Genomic DNA, 22237 nt, shown 5'->3' with positions numbered 1-22237 from the left:
GTATTTTTTTATTGACATTTATATTTTAAAATTAATACTTAAAAGTAGTAAATATTAATAATATGTATCAACTAAATTCGATTTATATGTATATGTTGTAGAAGTAGTAAATCAAATTTTGTTGATTTGATTTACATATATTTATTTTAGAATATGCATGTAAATAATTTTATTTTAGAGTAAATACCTTTTTCGGTCTGTCCTTTTTAAAAATTGACAAACCGCTCCTAATTTTTAAAAAATAACAAACCGGTTCTGTATATTTCTTACATTAGATACATCGACTAACTAATAGACAGGAGTTGATGTGTCTAACGGAAGAAATAGACAAGGACTGATTTGTCTAATAAAAAGGTTGATGTGTATAATGAAAAAAATAGATAAAGGTCAATTTATTATTTTTTAAACATTGAAGGACGACTTATCAATTTAAAAAAAAATAAAAACCAAAAAAATATTTACTTTTTACTTTAAAATATTTGTGTAATATTAATCCCTATTTTATTTGTTTGTGTAATTTATCCAAATTTTTATAAAACATAATATATATCCCTATACAGCGGTTTATTAGTGTTATTTAAATTGTGAATTTAAAAATTAATTAAAATTATAATTTTTATGTATTTTTTTATAAGATATGTTTACAAATTATTTTTAATATATTAATAGGTACTAACTACTAACGTATTTACTAATATATTTTATTTTTAAAATATTCTATAAACATTAAAATTAACTATGCTATTAAATTAATTATTATATATTTATATATTATTTAATTTATTTTTTTAATAAAAGAATTCGGTTACTAAAATAATTAATAGTGTCATCATAAAATAATTAAACTTTTTAACAATATAATTAAATTTTTTATAAACAAAAAATATATCCTTATACAGTGGTTTATTAGTGTTATTTTTTGCACATAGATTGTTTTTTATCTAATAAATAATAATAATAATAATAATAATAATAATAATAAAATTTAGATAACAAGTATATTATAACGCAAAACCTTTTTTATATTTTCTTAGTAAATTTGATAAGAATAATAATTTTTGAAAAAATGATAAATAGGTCATTAACCTTTTGATTCAGAGATATTTATGTTTTTAAAAATTTAAAAATATATTTAAATTTTTGATATATTGATCTTTCATATTCACTTGAATTTATCAGCAAAACAATTAAACGTGACTTTGGTTATTTTTTTTATGTATAACGAGACTCAAGGTTCAGGACAACAAAGGATCACAGCATAAAGTTTCTGGAGAATTTCATTCCACTCCTATCAAGAAGCACTTGATGTGTGACCATGGGAGAGAGAAGCTTGAAGCACTTCCTGCCTTAGCAAGAGCATCTGCATAGAAATTTCTTGTTATACTAACTTGATTGATACGGATATATATATAAAAAAATTTTAAAATTAAATAAATTAGACTTAAGAATCAATATATCTAAATTTAAAAAAATTAAAAACTTAAATGTCCTAAAAAGTTAAAAATCAATTTTTTTTTCTTTGCTTATTAATTAAAAGGCGTTGATCCATAAACATCAAAAAAATTATAAACCGAATTATTGCCCCCAGCCAAAGCACTACTTTTCATTAAGAGTTTGTTCGGATAATGTTAACGTTCTAGATGTTCTCCAATCTATGCGTTATGTAGTATTTGGAGAACAGTATAATAAATAATTATATTATATATATATATATTAAAATTAGTTATTAATATAAAATATATATTAAAAATATATTAAATTAAATTAAATATATTTATATATAAATATATTATTAATAAGTAATTTTAATATATAAATAATATTTTTTATAATAAACCAGGTAGCAATAAAGTGTGTAGATATTTTAACAATGGAGATTCCCCACTTAACCTTACATACAGCTCATCTTGGATAATGATTGTGTTTGGATATATGTCCCTTTTATTGAATCCATCTCTTCAGGATTCTACCAAAAATAATGCTATTCTGATCCTTTCTGTAAGAAGTTATTTAATCTAATTAAAAAATCTTAAACCCTAAAGGATAAATACATATCGTTTATGGCTATTTTTTACCGCAAAGTTACCTTGTATATAAACTTAGACTTCAACTAGATGACCTGTTTCAACAATTCGTTCATTCATTCTTTCTTAGATTTTAGTTTCTTTCATACGTTAGCTATCCATCCGACGAACAAATTATTTATAGGAGGTAAAATATTAAATTAGTGTCCTATATTTAGGTATAATTCTGTTATAATTTTTAAAATTTAAAGTATTTTATTAAAATTTTAAAAAGTTTCATTAATTTTAATGTAATTTTACCGCAAAATTAAACTTAAATACAACAGTATAAGAACGAGGTCGATAATCTAAAAAATAAGTACAAACTCCAAAGATACAAAATCAATTAAAAATGCATCAATACATTTATTTATCATTATTCTTAATTTTATAGAAAATATTTCATTTAAATGGTAAGAAAAATAATAAATAGTGTATTAATATATCTACATTTAATTTTATGTTTCTAGAACTTGTATTTATTCTCCAAAGAGAAAGTATGAAGAGTCAATGGAATACTTATACAATCCATTAGTGTTACCTTTTTCTATCAGCTGAAACTTTTGGGATGAATAGTATCATGATATAGTATTAGAACGTTAAATTCGAAAGGTCAAGAGTTTGATTTTTGGTGAACCCCAAAATCAGGTTAATTTTTTGGAAAGATGTTTATTATCTCTAGTACTTGGATAGTTATTTAACTTTGACTTCATGTGGGACTGCATTAAAACTAAATACGTCCAAATATAGCGGACCAATTTAGTACTTTATCCTATTTATAAGTTAAAATACAATAATTAAATGAAATACAATTTAGTACTTTTTATAATTTATGAAAACAATTCAAAGATTAATAATTTAATTTATATTGACTAATATTTTTAATCAACAACCCAATATTTTTAGCTTAATAATTCAACGTTACTCTTTTAATCAATATTTTTAAATATTATTAATTAAGCCAAAAAAACATAAATTATACTAATTTTATAGCATTGTTCATAATTAATTTTTATTTTTTATAATGATTTTTTTTAGGTCTTTAATTTTCTTAATAAGTAAGATTATAAAACGGGCTAAATAAATTTATCTATCCATCTAGGATATTTTTATTTAAATTAAATAAATATAATATTTACCAATTTTTATAAACGTGAAAGAATTTATTAAAATGTGTCATTAGTCACATCTCAAATATAATGGGTGTTTTTAAAAATGATCACATTTCAAGTGCACCTGTGATATAAATAAGAGCGTATCTTGAATACACTGCTTTCGAGATACGGTTATTTTTTGCTTAGGCCTACTATATCCGAGATACGCACAAAAATTAAAGACGGTGGCGCAGCATCCAAGATACGTCCGGAGACATATATATACCACAGCATACGGAAAGAACGTGAATTATTAGAGGAAATTTTTTCAAACTTTTGAGTTTCTACACATGTGAAAGCGAGTTTATTCACGAGATATGATCCTGAAAATATGTCTGCGAAGAAGTCATTAATAAATTGAATAACACTTGGTACGTAACTGGAGCGTTGGATTTTGAGGTTAGTAGTTTAACCTTTTTGTTGTTAGTTAATAATAGGTTAAATTTTGTAGATTTTTTTAGTTATCTTCTAATAAGTTTAGGGTGTTAGTGTTTAGTGACTTAGAATATATACTAATATTTTTACCCATAATAACATTACAGGAATATATTTTTTTTAAATTACGGTCCATTATATTCTAACAGTATAAATTATGTATCGTACAAAAGATTTATAAAATCAAACTACTTTTACAACAAAAGTTGTAGGTTGATAAAAGTTTATAGTTAAAAAGACTAATGTATCTGTAGATAAAAAATCAAATAATAAGATTTTTAGTTATTATTTTTATATGAAAAAGTATATATTTTTATTAATAATTAATTTTAACATTCGTTATCTAAAATTTAAAATAATTTAACGTGTATAATTTTATATTTAATTAGGTGTTAAGTCTGTTGCACAAATAAAAATAATTAATTTTTATACTTGTTATTTAAAAATAATATTTTTTTCTTTATATATATAAAAATATAATTAGATATTAGCATAAAAAACTATACTGATAGTTATAAAATTAACTCAAAATTAATTTTTTTAAAACAATTGAATCTTGATTCCAACTTTTAATTATAACATTAGTATTCTCTCCAAATTATATGTAATAAATATTTGAAAGAAGAGAAATAAAAATATATATTAGAAAGATAAGCGGTAAAAATTTAAAACTAAATAAAAAACTTAAAAAACTATGTATATAATAATAATAATAATAAGAATAAGAATAATAATATTTTTTATTTAAGCAGGTACACCTTAAATCCGACCATGCCCTGTATTATCCTCCCCAATTGGATATAGAGAATGAATTCTCTCACTTGTTGAAAAAAATTGAGGGAGTAAAGTGTGATTTATAACTCTTCAATGCACACTCTCTCATATTTTCTCTTGGTCCCATTTATAACAATTAATGGTAAGAGATCACACTTTACTCTCTCAATTGTTAAAAAAAATGAGAGGATCTATTTTCTTGGGTATGGACGGGTCGGGTATCCGCGTATTTGGGTACTCCTACCAAGTTTAACCACGTATTAATGCTCCATTTATTAAGAGCTTACCATTAGACAATGAATTGCTATACACATAGGGCGAGATTCTAACTCCTAATAGTTGTTTAAGCGGACGAGTGAAATCACCACTCAACAAACTCAAATTTATTAAGACAAATACTAATTATTTTTAATATTTTAATATTAAAAATTCTGAGAGTTTGATTTTAATTACAACTTTGAAAATATTTATAATAATAATTACTATATATTTTATATAAATTTTTTAATGAAATTTTTTATATAATTTTATGTATTATCCTGTACAGGATACGGGAACATACACTAGTTTTGGTTGTAGAATTAGTAAGGAGGAGGAAAGAATTCTTTAATTTTGGAAGAAAAGATTTAATTTCAATTACAATGAGAGAGTGACATGTGGCACATTTCGGTTGTAAAATTAGTAAGGAGGAGACGAGAATTTCTTAATTTTGGAGAGAAAGATTTGACTCTAATTGCAATAAGAAAGTGACATATACATTTAATGTAAATGCATGTGTTACAACTTACAAGTTTTAGTACTATTTAGGGACAATTAATGGTTTAGATGTAACTAATATGCGCTAGTTACTTGTTTTGGAAATTGCAACGACCACGATTACTTTTGCCACGCCGTGTGACACTTGGTCTCTCGCTGCCGCCCATCCTGCTTCTCAATATGAGAGAGACTAGATTTGAACATGCAGTAGAGTTGAGAAATTTTATGTTTGACGGTTGCTTGATCTCTGCATTTGTCGAGTGGTGGAGGCCGGAGACCCATACGTTCCACCTTTCGTGGGGTGAGACCAGCATTACGCTCCAGGATGTTGCCTACCACATTGGACTGCGCACTGCTGACGAGTCCGTTGGGGGTTGTAACAGAGACTTCCAACTGTGGCACCAGCACCCGACATGGGAGTGGGTTGAGAATTTATTGGGCGCTATGCCGCCATCACAGAAATGGGGAGGAAAGCAGGTGTTTGCGGTCAGGATGATGTGGCTTAGGGACCAAGTGGCACATATTTCTGATGGGGCAGCCTCGGAGACTCTCCGTCAGTATATCCAATGCTACTTGATGATGCTGATTGGAGGCTTTCTGTTCACGGACAAGTCGGCTACAATTGTGCCGTTGAGATGGCTATCACTGCTGGAGGATTTTGATTGATGCAGCCAGTTGTCATGGGGTCTACACTGCTCTGCCACACCTACCACTCGTTGTGCACGTCGGCATCGCGCAATACGACAGACATTGGCGGGTGTATGCCGCTTCTTCTATCGTGGATAGGTTTCCGTGCTTTAGTTTGGCGGGTTACGACATCGTCAGGTTCCCACCTGGTTCCAGGTATATCTTTGTTGTAATTAACTTGTTACTTACCATATAGTAGACATGTAATACATGTTGAAATATAATTGATGAAAATCTGTAAAACTATTTTTGATCTACGCAAGTTGGCAGTGCTAGGGCAGTAAAGTAGAGATCGTCATAATGGTAGGATACTGAGTTTGCGCCGTTGTATTGATGCACTGACATTTGAGCAGGTATCATAGAGTCTGGTTTATGTATTTTTTTCAATCTATCATTGGTATATCATTTAATTAATGAAGGTCCTTACATGTTATGCCCACAGTTTCGATGTACACTGTACAACGATGCCGAGCTACGTCAGATTGAGCCGGACTGGCTTATGAGTGACGCAGAGCTTTATACATGGAGGGCTATTGTCCCTATCTTCTGCTTTAACTTTGTCGAGTTCCATCACGTTGACAGGGTGAAGAGGCAGCTAGGGGGCAGCAGCACAGGCCAGCAGACCTAGTGAACGTTGATGAGTACCTTTTCAAGACGACCAGGGAAGATGACATTTGGTGGCCAGACCAGTAGCGTTATTGGTACGACCTATTCAAGGGTCGTTACCAGACACAACACTTAGTTACCATCGACGGTCATCCAGACCTTTGCCCGACACATGAGTACCTCACCTAATGGCAGCAAGCCTACAGAGTAAGACATCTCTCCGGTGATGACGTCTTGGCCGATCCCAAAGCAGTAGCCCCGCCAGCTAATATCCTCACTGGAGCCCCTGGCCAAAGAGATGCGATACATTTACCACGGGATGCCTCAAATCGGAGACAACGGGCAAGGAGGTGACCTCGCGATGATGTCCGGAGACCAGCACAACAGGCACGTGGTCAGCGCGCCCGTAGGGACGGTGGGGATCCTTAGGATGGTGACGGAAACCAGCAGTTGTCAGACGAGGAGACTGAATACACATGACAGAAGGACATTCCCGATGCACATGCAGGACAGCTTTCTGATGCATTTTTCACTGACCATGAGGCTGCTACGAGGCTTATGCCGGGTACCTCCATCCCCAGTTGTCACCCGGCTGATGACACCGCTTGGGAGCAGCCCCAGTTTGACATCGGATCTGATCTTAAGATAAACATCGATGATATGATCCAGATCATCGGGACGACTGGTGATGCGATGGATGATTTGGCCAATTGTTATTGCCACCAGAGAGACGATACCGACATACCTGGGACATCGAGCGGTGTATCCACCCAGCATTGGACAGCTCTTCCAGGGTGCTATCAGACTCTTCCTCCACCACCGCACCAGTCTAGTTCTGCTTCGTCATCCTACTATCAAACTCCATCCCGGCCACCACCGCCACCTCTGTTTGGTTCTATCTGGCCACCACTTCCTACGCCTCCTCCCATAGTTGTAGCAGCTCCTCCTTCGCCACCACCCACTTTCAGCCAGCCAGTTGTTCGTCCTCGTCCATACTGTTCTCCCAGGGTGTCTCGTCCTCGAGGATATGGGACTGGACACCACTTGGATCCTGTCGCTGGACGGCGTTAGTTACCGTTATTACTATGTATTTTGCTTATTCCTTATGTTTTTAGACTTCCATCACATGTATGACTCTACTTGTTTTATCCATTTTGATATATATATTTTTTATGAAAATATTATAATGTTATATATAAAAAATTGGCCAGAATCTTCGTGCGTATCTCAGATGTAATGGGTCTAAACAGAAAACAATTCTATTTCAGATGGAGTGTATCCGAGATATGCCCTTGTTCATATCCCGGGTGCACCGGGATATGACTCGAACACCCCATTTTACAGAATGGGATAAGTGCACCCAAAATGTGGCCATTTTTAAGAGCACCCCACAGCATTCGAGATGTGACTAATGATGTATTTTGATAAATTCTTCCACGTTTATTTAAATCAATAAATATTATATTTATTTAATTTAAATAAAAAAATCCATCCATCAAAATAAAATGGATGAAACGATGAAAATTGAAAAATTTGAAATTATATCTTCAATAAGTATAACATAACAATTACATAATAATCTATTCTTAATATATAAAAATAGATACATAAATTTATCCACATTACTTTTAAGATATGTTTTTTCTCCTATTAATACCATGTCAGCAACGTCGCTTACTTGACAAAATTTTAGAATCAACCACTCAATTTTTGGCAAATCACCTATTATTTCCAAATCAGCAAAAAAAATATACAAAAAATTCCTATATTTATTATATCTTACCGTTATAAACAATACAATAAATTTATAACCCCAATAATTAATTTTTATAAATAACTCATTAAATGTAATAAACATCCATATTACAAATGTTATAATAATATTATTAATCATAATAAATTTTACGTTATAAATATTCAAATTCCATATTATTTGTCCTACTTATATAAGTCTCTTATCACTATTTCTTCAACTAACATCAAATTTAGCACAAAAATTTATTTTTTGAACTACATAGAATCTCAAACTTACTCAATGGAGCATCATTCTTTGGACAATATTACCAAACAAATAAACAATTGATTTATCAAAATTTGCGTAAATCGCCTATGAAAAACATTAACAACCACAAACGAAGAGGAGTCTCTTTGCTTAGAAATGATTATATTAGATGAAAAGGAGACAACTACATTTGTGGTACATAAGGTAACTCTATATACTTTTCATAATCTCATCTATCAAATTATTAGTTGCTAACCCAATACTTATTTCAGATCAAAGTGTTACAACAATTTTTGTACTATTTGACGGTGAAGAAAAAAAATTGTTGGCACAATTGCTCCAAATCTAATGACACTCGAAAAAAATAATGACATTAAAGCGCCACCCCAATTGAAAAATTTGTGCAACCCCAATTGAAAAAAATAATGACTTATATTTGAAGTCAAAGTAAATGATTTTAATATAAAAAAATATTGTCAACAATACACGGTTACCAAGACATTTGTTCCAACAAAAAACTTTGAACCTCAACACCCATTACAACAAATAAAACAGGTAATACTCCAAAAAAATCACTTATTAAAGACATCATTTATTTCTAATTTAAATTATTCATTGATTATATGAACCAATTTCGCTAACACTAATATCATTAGACGAAAAATCACACATCCATCAACTCATCAAGAGATTAAGGAGAAATAAAATCATATAAATTCAAGACATATCTACAGAAGAAAAAGAACATACATGTAAAAATGAAACAAACAACATAATAGAACATATCTTTTCAAGAACTTATGACAAAAAGAAGAAAACAACAATTCTAACAACAACCAATAAAAAAGAGGACGAGCGACACATAAAAAATTAAGTTCATCAACTAAAACAAATACAAAAATTAAACTACCAAATAAAAATATTACTTTACATAATTCCAACATCTAAATTTTTTTTACTACAAATTATTTTAAATAAAATACTTTTTAAATTTAACTTTAATTTATACATATTTAATTTAATTCAAAAAATAATAATTTTTAATATTTATTGTATTCTATTATTAATTTACCGTCCCATTCCGCACATGGCGCAAGTCATTCTAGTTAAGCTGAAAAGTGAAAAGTGAAAACTCAATCCAACTAGTCTCAACTCTCAAGTCTCACCTCTCTACCTCACTCACCGCCGCACGGTCACCGCCGCACGGTCACCGCCGAACACAGCTGCAGCCAACGACGGAGGAAGTCACTCGTCGATCCCCTCGCCGGCTCCTCTGCCTCTTTCCCGCGCCGCCAGTGTCTGCTCGTCTCTGCCTTCTCCGTCCGTGTCGTCCCGGCCGCCTTGACTCCGCCGTGCCTCGCATGTCTCTGCCTCCGCCTCGTGCCTCGTCTGCCTCTGCTTCCTCTGTCGTCATCGTGTTGGCTCCTCTGCAGGCTTTTCTCTGCTCCTTTTTGAAGCTCTGCTTCTGCAACGACCCCAAGTTGGAAAACCGTTCCTCTCTCTGTTTTTTGACTTTTTGCTTCTGCAATGTAGTGTTGGTGAGTTTTTTCTGTTTTTAGTTATTCTTATTAATTTTTAATACTGGATTTTTGTTGTTTTAATGTAGCTTGAAGGACCATGGAGGTTGCTCTTATTGATCGTTCCTTCAATCATTGCTTTTTCTGCTCTCACTTTTTGTGTCTTCTTGTTTTCGTTGTTTCGTTGCGTCTTGTTTACTAACTCCCAGGCAGCGGTGGTGTTTGGTTGGTTGTCTGGTGGTTCTTTTATGATGTCTTTTGTTTGGCTTGTTCTTGTTTTTGTATTGGTGCTGTTCCTCACTTCCAATGTTGGATCTATCAAAAAATCTATTGATGCTAATTCTATTTATATGTAAAATTGATTGATTTAATTTTTAATAGGTATAATAAATTGTATTCGTATTTAAAACTAATTGATTTAATTTGTTGTTTTGTTTGTTCTTTTTCCTTTTTCGAAGCTTGTATACTAAAATTGGAGAAGCTGAGAAAGATAATAGAACAGAAGACATTTTCATTAACACTATAAAATTTGTCTCCTAGCTTGATAATCAAATGATGAAGATTCAATAAAAAGGTCTTTCTTCTGGTGTTGTGTAGCACTCTTTAATTTTCTCAGTAGATTAATCACTTTGCAATAGTTTGATTTGGAGGTCAGTGATAATAAATAAGAGTTTGTTTTAAAAAGAGAGAGAATGGAAAGGTTCTAGCAGTCTTAAGTTTCAACATGAAATTTTCATTTGAGTTATAGTTTTTTAGTGATATTTGTGTTGTTTTTCATTCACGAAGGGTCTTCTACGTTATGTTCTTTGGCCTTTTTGTTTTTCTTTGCTTGTTTAGAACAAAGATGCTAAAAAGTGCAAAAAAAGAGTGACTATAGAAGATATATTGTGGCACATAAACGGGTGTTTTCTTTTTCTTGATTAATCTCTGGATAATTGATTATTTAAGCGAGACCAGGTCAACAAGTTTAGCCTGTGATCCACCGATTGAACTTGTAATTCAGTAATCCAGTATTTCGACCGGTTCGGTTCTTATAACTATGATTTTAGGACCTTCAATTTGGTGTTTTCTTTCTGTTTTATTTATTTATCTTTTGGTTGCTGTAATTCACTTTTCAGATTAAATTGATACATTGCTGCAATTTTTGTCAGATCTCATCATTCACGCCCTTACCCAATCTCTCAATCTGAGACTGACTCTCCCTTCCCTCCCCCTTGCAGCCGTCCACACTCAAGGCCTCACCTCTGTTTCTTCTTCTTCCTCTTCTCGTGCTTCCTTATCCCATTTGTCGTCGCCGTCGTCGTCGCGGGTGTCAGCATCCGATTCGTCTTCTTTCCTCTGCCTCTGCTCGTGCTTCTTGCCTCTGGGTTACCGTCTGCCTCTTCATATTCCGGTTCGTCGTTGCCGCCCTCTGCTTTGCCTTGCTCAGGTTGGCTTTCTGCCTCTGCTCCTCCTCTAGGATTTTTATAGTGAAAATATACACGTTAACTAATTTAGTTCATAATTAGTTGGTAATTAATTAAAATATATAATCTTTTATATTGTTAGTGCACTTGTTCAGTGAGTGTGTAAAGAGAGTCTTGTGCACAAAAGCAATTCAGTGTAGGGAATAAGGTCAATTCACTGCCTTAAAAATCAACCTTCATTCATGGCCTTAAACAGTGGCCCTCAGAGTCTCTCATCTCAAGTGTTTACCAAGGAGCATTTCATTCCAATCTCCAACTTCAGCTCTAACCCCTGTGCTGTTCTCAGGTGCTGTTCCCAAAACAAGTTTTTTGACTACTTTTGTGTGTCCCTGTTTTTGTTCATATTCTCATAACCTATTTAATTCAGGAAGTTATGGTCTGAGAAGACAGATAATCATACAAGGGTTCAAGAGCTCCACCAAAATGAGAAACCCAGATCAAGGAATTCGTGTAAAAGAGCCAAAGACATGGCTAATCTCATCAATTACAAACCTTGGTCAAATCAGTTGCTGTCTTCATTCACTACCCTTCTTTCCAAAACCAATGTGCTTCAGACTTTACGCCATATCAAGGAACCTTCCAAGGCCTTTCGGTTCTTCAAGTGGGCAAATGAAATGGGTTTCCCGCACAATGCTCAATCCTACTTCATGATGTTGGAAATCCTTGGTCGTCAGAGGAATCTCAATGTTGCTAGGAATTTTCTGTTTTCCATTGAGAAAAAGTCCAATGGGGAAGTCAAGCTTGAGGATAGGTTCTTCAATAGCTTAATTAGAAGTTATGGTGAAGCCGGCCTCTTCAAAGAATCCATTAAGCTTTTTGAGACTATGAAGTCAACTGGTGTATCACCATCTGTGGTCACATTCAACAGTGTTTTGTCTATATTGCTAAGGCGGGGCCGGACCAATATGGCAAGAGCTGTGTACGACGAAATGCTTGGGACATACGGTGTCACTCCAGATGTGTACACATACAATATTTTGATCAGAGGGTTTTGCAAGAATTCCTACATTGAAGAAGGGTTTTGGTTCTTTAAAGAGATGATGAGCTTTGATTGCGATCCGAATGTTGTTACATACAATTCACTCGTTGATGGCTTGTGTAAAGCAGGGAAGGTTAGTATAGCGCATAACTTAGTGAATGGTATGAACAAGAAATGCAAAGATTTGAATTCTGATATTGTGACTTACACAACTTTGATTAGAGGGTATTGTATGAAACAACAAGTAGATAAAGCATTGTTTCTTCTTGAAGAGATGAGTAGTAGGGGGCTAAAGCCAAATGTAATTACGTACAATACTCTGATAAAAGGATTATGTGAGGCACAAAAGTTGGACAAGGTAAAGGATATTTTGGGCCAAATGATGGGAGATGGGACTTTCATACCAGATACATATACCTTCAATATATTAATTCATGCACATTGGTCTGCAGGAAACCTGGATGAAGCATTTAAGGTGTTTGAAAACATGAAAAACCTTCAAGTCCCAGCAGATTCAGCCTCGTATAGTGTTCTGATTCGGAGTTTGTGTCAGAGAGGTGACTATGATGCAGCAGAGAAGCTGTTTGATGAATTATATGAGAATGAAACTTTGTTAAGTAATTATGGTTCCAAGCCGATTGCTGCCTCATATAGTCCTATTTTTCGCTATTTGTGTGAACATGGGAAAACTAAGAAGGCTGAGAAGGTACTTAGACAGCTAATGAAACGGGGAACACAAGATCACCTATCATATAAGACCGTGATTATGGGTCACTGTAAAGAAGGCGCATATGAAAATGGTTACGGGATTTTGGTATGGATGCTAAGAAGAGATTTTGTTCCTGATTTTGAGATATATGATTGTTTGATTGATGGTTTTCTTCTGAAGGATAAGCCTCTTCTTGCAAAGGAGACTCTAGAGAAAATGCTAAAGAGCTCCTATAAACCTAAAACATCTACCTTGCATTCTATATTGGCAAGACTTTTGGAAAAAAGTTGTGTTCATGAGTCTACCTCCCTTATTGTCATGATGCTGGAGAGAAATATTAGACAAAATATAAACCTGTCAACTGAGAATTTACTGCTCCTTTTTGGCTCTGGACTGCGAGATAAAGCATTTCAGATTATTGAGTTGCACTATAAGAATGGATACCGTGTTAAAATAGAAGAATTGGTTCAATTCCTTTGCCAAAGAGGAAAGCTACCAGAAGCATGCAAGCTGTTGTTGTTTAGTATGGAACATCATAAAAATATTGATATTGACTTGTGTAATTCAGTTATTGCGGGCCTTTGTAAAATTAACAAGGTTTCAGAAGCATTTAATTTATGCTATGAATTAGCGGAGAAAGGTTTACATCAGGAACTGACATGCCTAAATGATCTGATAGCAGCTCTAGAGGCAGGAGGGAGATTAAAGGAAGCTGCATTTATATCGAAGAGAATGCCAAGAGTCGACCTAAAGCGAGTTAAATTCACTTCTTTTTCAGTCTTTTGTTCTCATCTGTTTCCATTTTGATCATATATTGATAGCATAATAGGCTTCTGATGCTGCATAGTTATCTCTGTTTCATCTTTAGAATATCTTTGTTTGACACAAACAAAATTGATCTAAAACATTTGACAGATAAGGTGCTAGGGACAGTTATTTTTGGATGGTAGTTTCTAAGTGAATGTAGACCAGAGAAGCTTTTGCGCAGAAGCAGATAAGCCCAGTGTCCAATAGATCAATTGTAATGGCAAGTAACTTTATACTTTACGCATTGTTCTATTTCAGTATTTCTTTTTCTTGATTAACCTGCTCATGTTAATTGTTGTAATCAAGCCAAGTTTGTGGCAGATATTAAAGTTTTAAAACATATCCAATTTGTTGAAAACTTACTCCATTTCCACTGTTGTGTTTACAGGTCTTCTAAAGTACATAATGGTAAGACCTTTTTCTTTGTGAGAAGCCATGTCTGCTGTTTCTGCTGAGAGCCGAAAGGGTTAAGGTGATACTCTTCAAGATTGAAGTAGAACAAGATGTACTTATTTCCCATAATTTGGTGAAGTTAACTGGTATTTCAGCCGGAATAAGACTGTAGACATAAACCTAAGAAAGGACTTGAGATTTAATTGTTTGTAAATATGACTTGTATATAATAGAAAGTAACTACATTGTTTGATCTATATAATTGATCCGTTTGCTAACTAAAGATGAGTTGGTCTTCAAATTGATCAAAATAGAAAATCCAACATTATTGGTTGTTAAGGTTAGTTCAGGTTTAGTTGCTGATTTCAGGGCTTCATGCTCTAGTAGTAGTAGTAGATCCATATTATAATTAAAATTAGTTCAGGTTTAGTTGATCTATATATGAATGCATAGGAATTATGAAACTATTATAAATAAATATTAAGTAATATATTATGAAGTCATTATTGCAAAATAAACCTTATGATGATTGGATGAACATGTATAACAATTATTTGCTGAAATTTCTGAGCATAACTCAAACAGAAATGTTGCCTTTTCAATGTATAAGCAAGTTAATATATTCTGCTGGAAATGTTGTGAATTCAATTGAATTTTGACTGATGCTATGGATTGAAATTGGTTGGAATTGTGGGAACCATAAAAGTGGATATATCTCCAATTTTAGGGGAGGTTATGTCAATTTTTTTGAAATAATATAAATGTTGAAGGATTTTTGTTGAATATATACTGATTAGTGTTAATAATATATTCTTTTTGCAGACATGACGACAGGTATTGAGTCAGAGACAAACTGCATCGCGATATTGAGTCACATGCTTCATCTGTGCATGACACAAAGTTATCAGAAATAACAACTAAAGTTGAGGTAATGGTATCATCACTTCATAAGAGATTAGTCATTTGATGATGTTTCATATCTCTCTGTCAAACACTGAAAGGGGGACTTTTTTTTTTTGGGCAGAAACAATTGGGCAATTGGCCAAGGCCCTGATTGAGCCAGTGGAGTCACTATTTGAAGCAGGTGGAAAAGACACTTGGGTTTCAATAAGGAAGCTTCTTAAACGTGAGACTGAAGCTGCCGTATCAGAACTTTCAGCTTGTATTTCTGGTTTTGAATTGGATGAAGAAACAGTTGAAAGAATGCAACAAAGCTTAAGGGATTACAAAACAAATAGTGAAAAATAAAGCAAAAGAAGAGTCAGGACAGATTCTGATTCGCATGAAGGATAGGTAACAATATTTTCTAAATATAAATCTTGTCAATTCTTTATAATCTATGTACCAATCACGTGTCTGTATTGCAATTTGCAAGATTTATTTTATAAATTGATTGATTTTTGGAGTTTGGGAATTGGATAGTAGTAAGGATTGAAACTAGTCATGATGCTTTGCTATGTATTTGTGAAGTCCCTGAATGTGAATGATATAGGAGTGACAGAAATTTTCAAGCAAGAGGATGTTATTGTCAGTGCCAGAATTTTTCAGGACAAGAAATTAGGATAAATTATTAAAAATAAAAGTTTAATAGATTCATAGATTCATAGATTCATCCAGAATTTGTTGGATGCCTGTAGATAACATTAATATTTTATGATATATCATATTATATATTGTTGAGGATTCATAGATTCACTACTACTTCAAATCAATGCACAAATAACAAATCATGAACAAATAAATAAACCAGAAAAGACAAATCATCATATATATCATGAGTCAACAAATTAAAAGATGAGCATTTCCATTCCAACTACTTTACATTGCATAATTACTTTAATGACCTTGGAAGTGCATAGAGAGGGAGACCCTTATCCATTTGAAGAGTAAACATGACCTTATAAGTCACACTCTGTGTTTCATTTGCTAGTTTAAACCTGAAGAAGCGTAGAAGAGCCATTGCCACTATTTTCATCTGTCTGTAAGAAAACTCCTTTCCTAAGCATATACGTGGTCCACCCTGCAATTACAATCATATATATATAAGCAATGCTAAATAGGCTGCAAATATTATCATTTTTTTTGTCAGCATTTGTCCAATAGTAATTTGTATCTATATTTACAAACATTTTACATACAATAAGCATATAATTTACACTTATATTTATCAGAATTTTGTATATATAAATCAATTTTGTAATTAAATTTTTCAGAGTTTGCACATGAGTTAGTAAAATTTATTTGTTAAAGATAATTTAATATTTGTGCTGGCTAAACAATAGCCAAAAATACTAAAAGTTGTTGGCCCAAGAATTTCTTCATGTATATATTAAACCTTAGCTTATATAGAAATGCTTAAGTGTTCAAAGAGCAAATTAAGTCATTAATTATTATATATATGTAAATTATTAGTTGACATCAATGTCAATTTTTTGTTTTTGTTTTAAATTAATTTTTTTAGATCATAAGTAGTTTTTTGTAACAGATTTTAAAATTTAACTTAAAAATTGGGAATAATATAAAACAAATAAATGACTTGATATGTTCTTAAAACGCATAATGATTTCTCAGTAAAATAATAATGAGATTTTAGACTAAGGATATATATGCATTTGTGTCAACTTATTTTTATTCTAAAAATAACTTTTTTTTTACTAAAAATGTTATCAGTTTTCACATATTTTTATTATTTGTGAAAATAATAAAATTTCAATAATTTTTTATTTTTCAAAATAAAAAATAGTAATTTTGAAAGAAAATAATCAATTTTTAACCTTTTTTGTTAATTATATAAAATATTTTTGAGCTAGAAAATCATTATACTCAAAAGATGAACAACGTAACGTAACCATGCTGATCTAATTGTATATCTCTTGAACAAATTAAATTAGTAGGCCTAGCCAAATTTTTTTATTTTGAATATTCTTATTTATATATATGTAAAAGCTAGTACGTGTCTGTATTTAGTTTTATATATATTGTTATATTAATTAAATGAAAGGAAAAGATGGTACGAACATGGAAAGCTACGAATTTGAATGGAGATTGAGGTTGAAAAACTCCATGATGGAGCCATCTTTGAGGAAGAAATTCTTCAGCATCTTCACCCCAAATGGAAGACATTCTTCCCATAGAATATGTTAAGTAGTACACTCCATCTCCCTTCTTCACTTTATATCCATCTGGCAGAATGTCTGCTTCATCTGCTGTTCTTCCATCCTATATTTTTTAAAAATCATATGTTAGCTAGAGATATAATTATTTATGGTATTTTTTTTAATTAGTTTAAGTTTTTAAAAAAAGTGGCATCATAATATAATATCAGAGTCTTATATATAAAGATCTAAATTTTGATTTTTGATAAATTTTAAAAGATTAAAAAAAATATAAGATAAATAAAAGGAGAAAAGAATGTCTATTTAAAAAAATTAAATAAATTCAAAAAAATATTTTTATTTAAAAAAATGTGTTAGAAATATAATTATTCATATTATTTCTACTTTAAATTTTTAGAATAAGTGTCATCCTATAATTAAAATCATCAATATATAAAAATTATGGAAAAATAAATTTTCCTATATAAATAAATAATATATGAACTCATATTAATTTAATCAGTCGGATATATAATCCCCAAATCAATTATTGGGTAACGATCAATGAAGAATGAGAATGAGAATATAATGAAATATAGATAGAGTGGTTATGTTATATATACAAACCATTTTCCGGTATTTTATCTACAATAAAATTGAATGTGAAAACCTAAATCAAAGTAGTCTGTACTACCTCATACAACAATTAATGAAGTGAGTTACATATGTAATTGACTAAATTAGAACCAATTTTTGATGAGAAATTAGAACCAATTTGGTCTCACCATTTATCATTATTATGTTAGATAAGGTGTGAAATCGATATTAATTAATTTGATCTTACACCTCATCTAATTATTTTTTTTTCTTTAAAAAAAAAGTGAGTAGACCTATTCAATTCCATTACGTATGTTTTAAAAATATTATTTGTATATTAAAATCAGTCATTATGTATTTATAGATAAATACATGTATCGTTTAATTTATTTTTAATATATATTTTATATTTTAATATGTATTTTATACTAATGACTAATTTTAGTGTATACTTAATATGATTGTGTGTGTTTATACTTTTTATAGTACATAAATATTATTTTGACAATAATAAATTTTTAACAATCAATATATATTTTTATTATTTTGTTAATTAAATAATAATTTAAATACAAAATTGATTAAAAATAACAACTATATTTTTAGAATGCAAAAATATTATATATAAAAAAATTAATTATTATATTAGTTATTATATATTTATGTATAAATATATATTATTTTTTTATATGTTTAATATATATTTTATATTTTAACATATAAATATTTTAAATAAATAGTGGATTGTGTGATTATTTTTTATTTACACATACATAACATGATTGTTTCATGCAGGTGCGAAAAGTATTTAATATATAAATATCTTTATTTTTTCTAAAATGAGTAGAGATTAAAGTGGATGAGTACCAAGTGCGAGTAAAGAAGAGATAACTGTAGATAGTTTTGATCAAAATCACAAAAGTTAATATATACTTATATAAAAATGATATTCGTACACCAAAATCAGCTACTAAAATCAGCTATCAATATATTTGTGTATAAATATATATGTAGTTTAATTTATTTTTAATGTGTATTTATATTTTAACATATATTTTGTACCAGTCGCTAACTTTAGGAACTGATTTTAGTGTATATGTAGTATAGTGGATACTTATATATTATACCAGAGGGACAGCAGGGTAGAGTCTCAATGTCTCTGTCAACGCAGCATGAAGATAATGCATTTTATCAATGGTATCATCTGTTAAATTGGACACAAACTCATCAATGTTTTCTTCTCCTTCATGGCTACTGTAACAAGTGACATTATCTCTCACTTCTTGTGCAATCTTTTCCTGAAGAAGAGGGTTCTTGCAAAGCATGTAGAAGAACCATGTGAGAGTGTTTGCACTCGAGTCTTTTCCAGCTAACATAAAGTTCATAATTATATCCCTCAAATACTTATCTGTCATAGTTTTTGGATCCTTCTTGCTCTCCATCAAAAACCTTGACAGTATATCCTCTTTAACATTCTGAAATTCAAACGGTGTACTAATACTACATTAGATTTTGAATTACTATAGCATTGTTAATCCAACAAATTAAACTCTTACCATTAAAGATAAAATAAATTGTTACTAAAAATATATTTTTTTTTGTACTGTACTATTTGAGAGTATAACATAAATCTTCTTGACTATATTTTTGTGCCCTTAAAATTAGAGTGGATAATTACTTACGTGCGTGAACAAGAAAATAATAGTCATCATAGATTTAGAAAGAGATAAGAAATTAGTCAACTCACAGAAGATTCTTCTTGTTGAACTGCCAATTGTGCTTTTCTGGCCTTAATTACTCCATGGACAAAATCATCCATTAATTTAATCTTTTTCTTAAGGGTAGCTTCACTACCAATGTTAAGGAACCTTTTGATCTTCCAAAATGGATCAACATAGCGCCAATAAATCAATGCATTTGATTCATCAAAGGCCTTCATGAACTCAACTCCTTCTTTGCTTGATTCTTCTAAGCAATTTAATTCTGTTCCAAACCCAACTTCACAAATCGAGTCCAAAGCAGATCTCATTAATAAATCCTACAAAGGAAAAAAAAAAAACATGTTGATGTGATCATAAATTCATAAGTCCATACAGTGAAATAAAAATGTTTGGTAACCAAAATAAATTAATTAAAAAATAGTCAGAGTTTATTTTATTTATTATTCATTAATTATTATAATAATTAACGAATACTAAATAAAATAAGTTTTGATTATTTTTATTTTCTTTAGCATTACTGATAATAAAATTTTAACATTTGAAAAAGGAACTTTAATATAGTAAGAGTTTGTTTGGGTGAGTTTTTAAAAAATATATTTTTTGAGTTATTTTTTTAAAAATTTTTTATGAAAAAGTAAAAGTAATTTTATGTTTGAATATCTCATGTGAAAAGATCTTTTTATCTATTAATTATGTTTGGGTATAACAATATAAATACTTATTTATTTATTTATTACATGAAAAATATTTTTTTTCAAAAAGACATTTTTTTCTAATACTTTTACTTTTATTATTAGAAATTTGTCAAATATACTAAAAAATAAAAAAGATCTTTTTCTTTAAAAAAAATCTTTCTTTATCAAGATAATGATAAACAAGCACTAAATCTTATTACAAGTTAATTATCCAATTTTAAAACTTTTGTATATGGGGTTTAATATATGGATTTTATTTTATTGGCAACTTTGATATAATAATAGAATATAATAACAAAACAAATAGTGCAACCTTGGGATTATAAATTCACTCGAAAATATCATCACTATATATAAACAAAAACTCAAAATAAGTAATACATAAATTTATATGCTGTATACAGCCAAAATAATTTCTAAAAGGACTTGGAGAAGGCTCAAGTTCTTGTTTTCTCTCTTTTTTTTTTCTTCAAAGATTTTAATACTTGCTTCATAGTTTGATGTAAAAAAAATTCCACAATTTTTATTTTAGCTATTACAAAAAGTGACAACTCTTTTTTTATATATAAATTTGGAATTATTTCCATGAATAACTTAGACGGATTTAATACAAAACATTGATAACAAATTAAGCTACTAGAATGATAACACAACTTTATAGTAAAAATCTAACCACTTACTTGCAAATCAAAAGCCACACCTCGATGAGAAAATTCAGATAAAACTCTAACCAACTTAGAAGCATTCCTTCTAAAAACAGAGCAACTAAAGTCCCTAAGAACTCTTGTGGAAAATTCATAGCTAGCAAGCTTCCTTTGTTGCCTCCACTTCTCACCATCAACAGCAAAAATCCCTTCACCAAAAAGATCACTCAAAACATCTTGATTGTACTTCCCTTTTGAGTACTTATCAAACTTTGTTTTCAATATGTGCTCCACGTTTCTCGTGTCCACCGTGTACAGTTCGCTCTGATCCGGCGTGAGTAGCCGGAAAGTCGGATTCGTCTTGGCCAGTTCTGTATGGTAGTCATGTAGCTTCTTGAAGTGAAGGAGTTGGTTAAACACTGTGCCTTTGCATGGGGCATAGTTTGAGTTACCTATGGATTTTCCCTTTAATATCATGAAACATAAGCCTAAGAAGAGACACAGAAAAGAAAGGGGTATGAAAGTCAACATGGTGGATAAAACTTCCATTGTTGTGTGTGAGATCAAAGGTGAAATGGTTTTGTATATTTTTGTAGGTGAAGGGATTTGAGATCTATTTATTTGTTGAAAATTAAATGATGAAAACAGCTTAGCCAATAAGACAAATTGCTTCAAAGTAATACTTTTCTTTTTTAGTAGTAAGGATTTAATTTATATATTGTTACATCGGATAAAATATTTTATTCCATCAGTTAGTCGTTAATTTCAAAGCCCTACAAATGCAAATTATCTAATTAATGGCAATTCAAAACTCTTTTACTTTAATTATATATTGTTGCTTAACAATCAAACATTTTAAAATTCTATATTATATATAGTCAAGTGATTTGTTTTTATGTACAAAAGAAATGTTTTAACAGAAATTATTAGTCACCTTAACAGTGACATAAAACTTTGTCTATTTCTTATTGGTATGTTTGGACTTTGTTTGTAATTAAACAAATGGGTGCAGATACTGATGTGATGTGGTGGAAAAAGTAATTTTATAAAGAATATATAGATAGCGAAATTAAAGTAAAATAACATATAAGTATAGAAAATTAACTCTTAATTAGTTAATATTAACTATTTTTTATT

General features: G+C 30.6%; 3 protein-coding genes across 9 annotated transcripts; 2 read left to right on the top strand and 1 right to left on the bottom strand.

Moving 5' to 3' along the window:
* The first annotated feature begins 5362 nt into the window (after window positions 1-5362).
* Window positions 5363-5848, top strand: LOC112728818 (protein MAIN-LIKE 2-like). The gene has a single exon (XM_025779129.1). It carries the CDS (start codon window positions 5363-5365, stop codon window positions 5846-5848), a length of 486 nt encoding a protein of 161 aa, XP_025634914.1.
* Window positions 5849-9555: 3707 nt separating this feature from the next.
* LOC112754068 (pentatricopeptide repeat-containing protein At1g02060, chloroplastic) lies at window positions 9556-16035 on the top strand. Of its 7 annotated transcripts, none has more exons than XM_072221375.1 (8): window positions 9556-10015; window positions 11215-11423; window positions 11657-11746; window positions 11828-13904; window positions 14064-14175; window positions 14344-14363; window positions 15171-15276; window positions 15373-16035. In XM_072221375.1, the coding sequence occupies exons 1-5, from the start codon at window positions 9839-9841 to the stop codon at window positions 14073-14075; spliced, it is 2565 nt and encodes an 854-aa protein (XP_072077476.1). In that variant the 5' UTR covers window positions 9556-9838; the 3' UTR covers window positions 14076-14175; window positions 14344-14363; window positions 15171-15276; window positions 15373-16035. The 7 variants fall into 7 exon arrangements, with proteins under 7 accessions (XP_072077476.1, XP_025657455.1, XP_072077497.1 ...); XM_025801670.3 differs by having other exon boundaries at window positions 14344-14427; XM_072221396.1 differs by having other exon boundaries at window positions 11543-11746; window positions 14344-14427.
* Window positions 15990-21761, bottom strand: LOC112754088 (cytochrome P450 704C1). The gene is made up of 5 exons (XM_072221399.1): window positions 21137-21761; window positions 19788-20078; window positions 19168-19515; window positions 17367-17567; window positions 15990-16368 (listed from the first exon to the last, which is right to left on the bottom strand). Exons 1-5 carry the CDS (start codon window positions 21647-21649, stop codon window positions 16180-16182), a joined length of 1542 nt encoding a protein of 513 aa, XP_072077500.1. The 5' UTR covers window positions 21650-21761; the 3' UTR covers window positions 15990-16179.
* Between the last annotated feature and the right edge of the window lie 476 nt (window positions 21762-22237).

The sequence above is a fragment of the Arachis hypogaea genome, chromosome 2, assembly GCF_003086295.3.
Source record: "Arachis hypogaea cultivar Tifrunner chromosome 2, arahy.Tifrunner.gnm2.J5K5, whole genome shotgun sequence".
Lineage (NCBI taxonomy): Eukaryota > Viridiplantae > Streptophyta > Magnoliopsida > Fabales > Fabaceae > Arachis > Arachis hypogaea.
The sequence above is the reverse complement of the archived record's forward strand: the minus strand, read 5'-3'. Positions and strand labels throughout refer to the sequence as shown.

Coding starts and splice junctions, on each gene's coding strand:
- LOC112754088 (XM_072221399.1), bottom strand. CDS start 21,649: ATGGAAGTTTTATCCACCATGTTGACTTTCATACCCCTTTCTTTTCTG. Junction 19,516..19,787: donor TTCAACAAGAAGAATCTTCT/GTGAGTTGACTA, acceptor TTTGAATTTCAG/AATGTTAAAGAGGATATACT. Junction 17,568..19,167: donor TCTACCCTGCTGTCCCTCTG/GTATAATATATA, acceptor TAAAAAATATAG/GATGGAAGAACAGCAGATGA.
- LOC112754068 (XM_072221373.1), top strand. CDS start 9,839: ATGTCTCTGCCTCCGCCTCGTGCCTCGTCTGCCTCTGCTTCCTCTGTC. Junction 10,016..11,214: donor GCTTCTGCAATGTAGTGTTG/GTGAGTTTTTTC, acceptor TCCCCCTTGCAG/CCGTCCACACTCAAGGCCTC. Junction 11,424..11,656: donor CTCTGCTTTGCCTTGCTCAG/GTTGGCTTTCTG, acceptor GGCCTTAAACAG/TGGCCCTCAGAGTCTCTCAT.
- LOC112728818 (XM_025779129.1), top strand. CDS start 5,363: ATGAGAGAGACTAGATTTGAACATGCAGTAGAGTTGAGAAATTTTATG.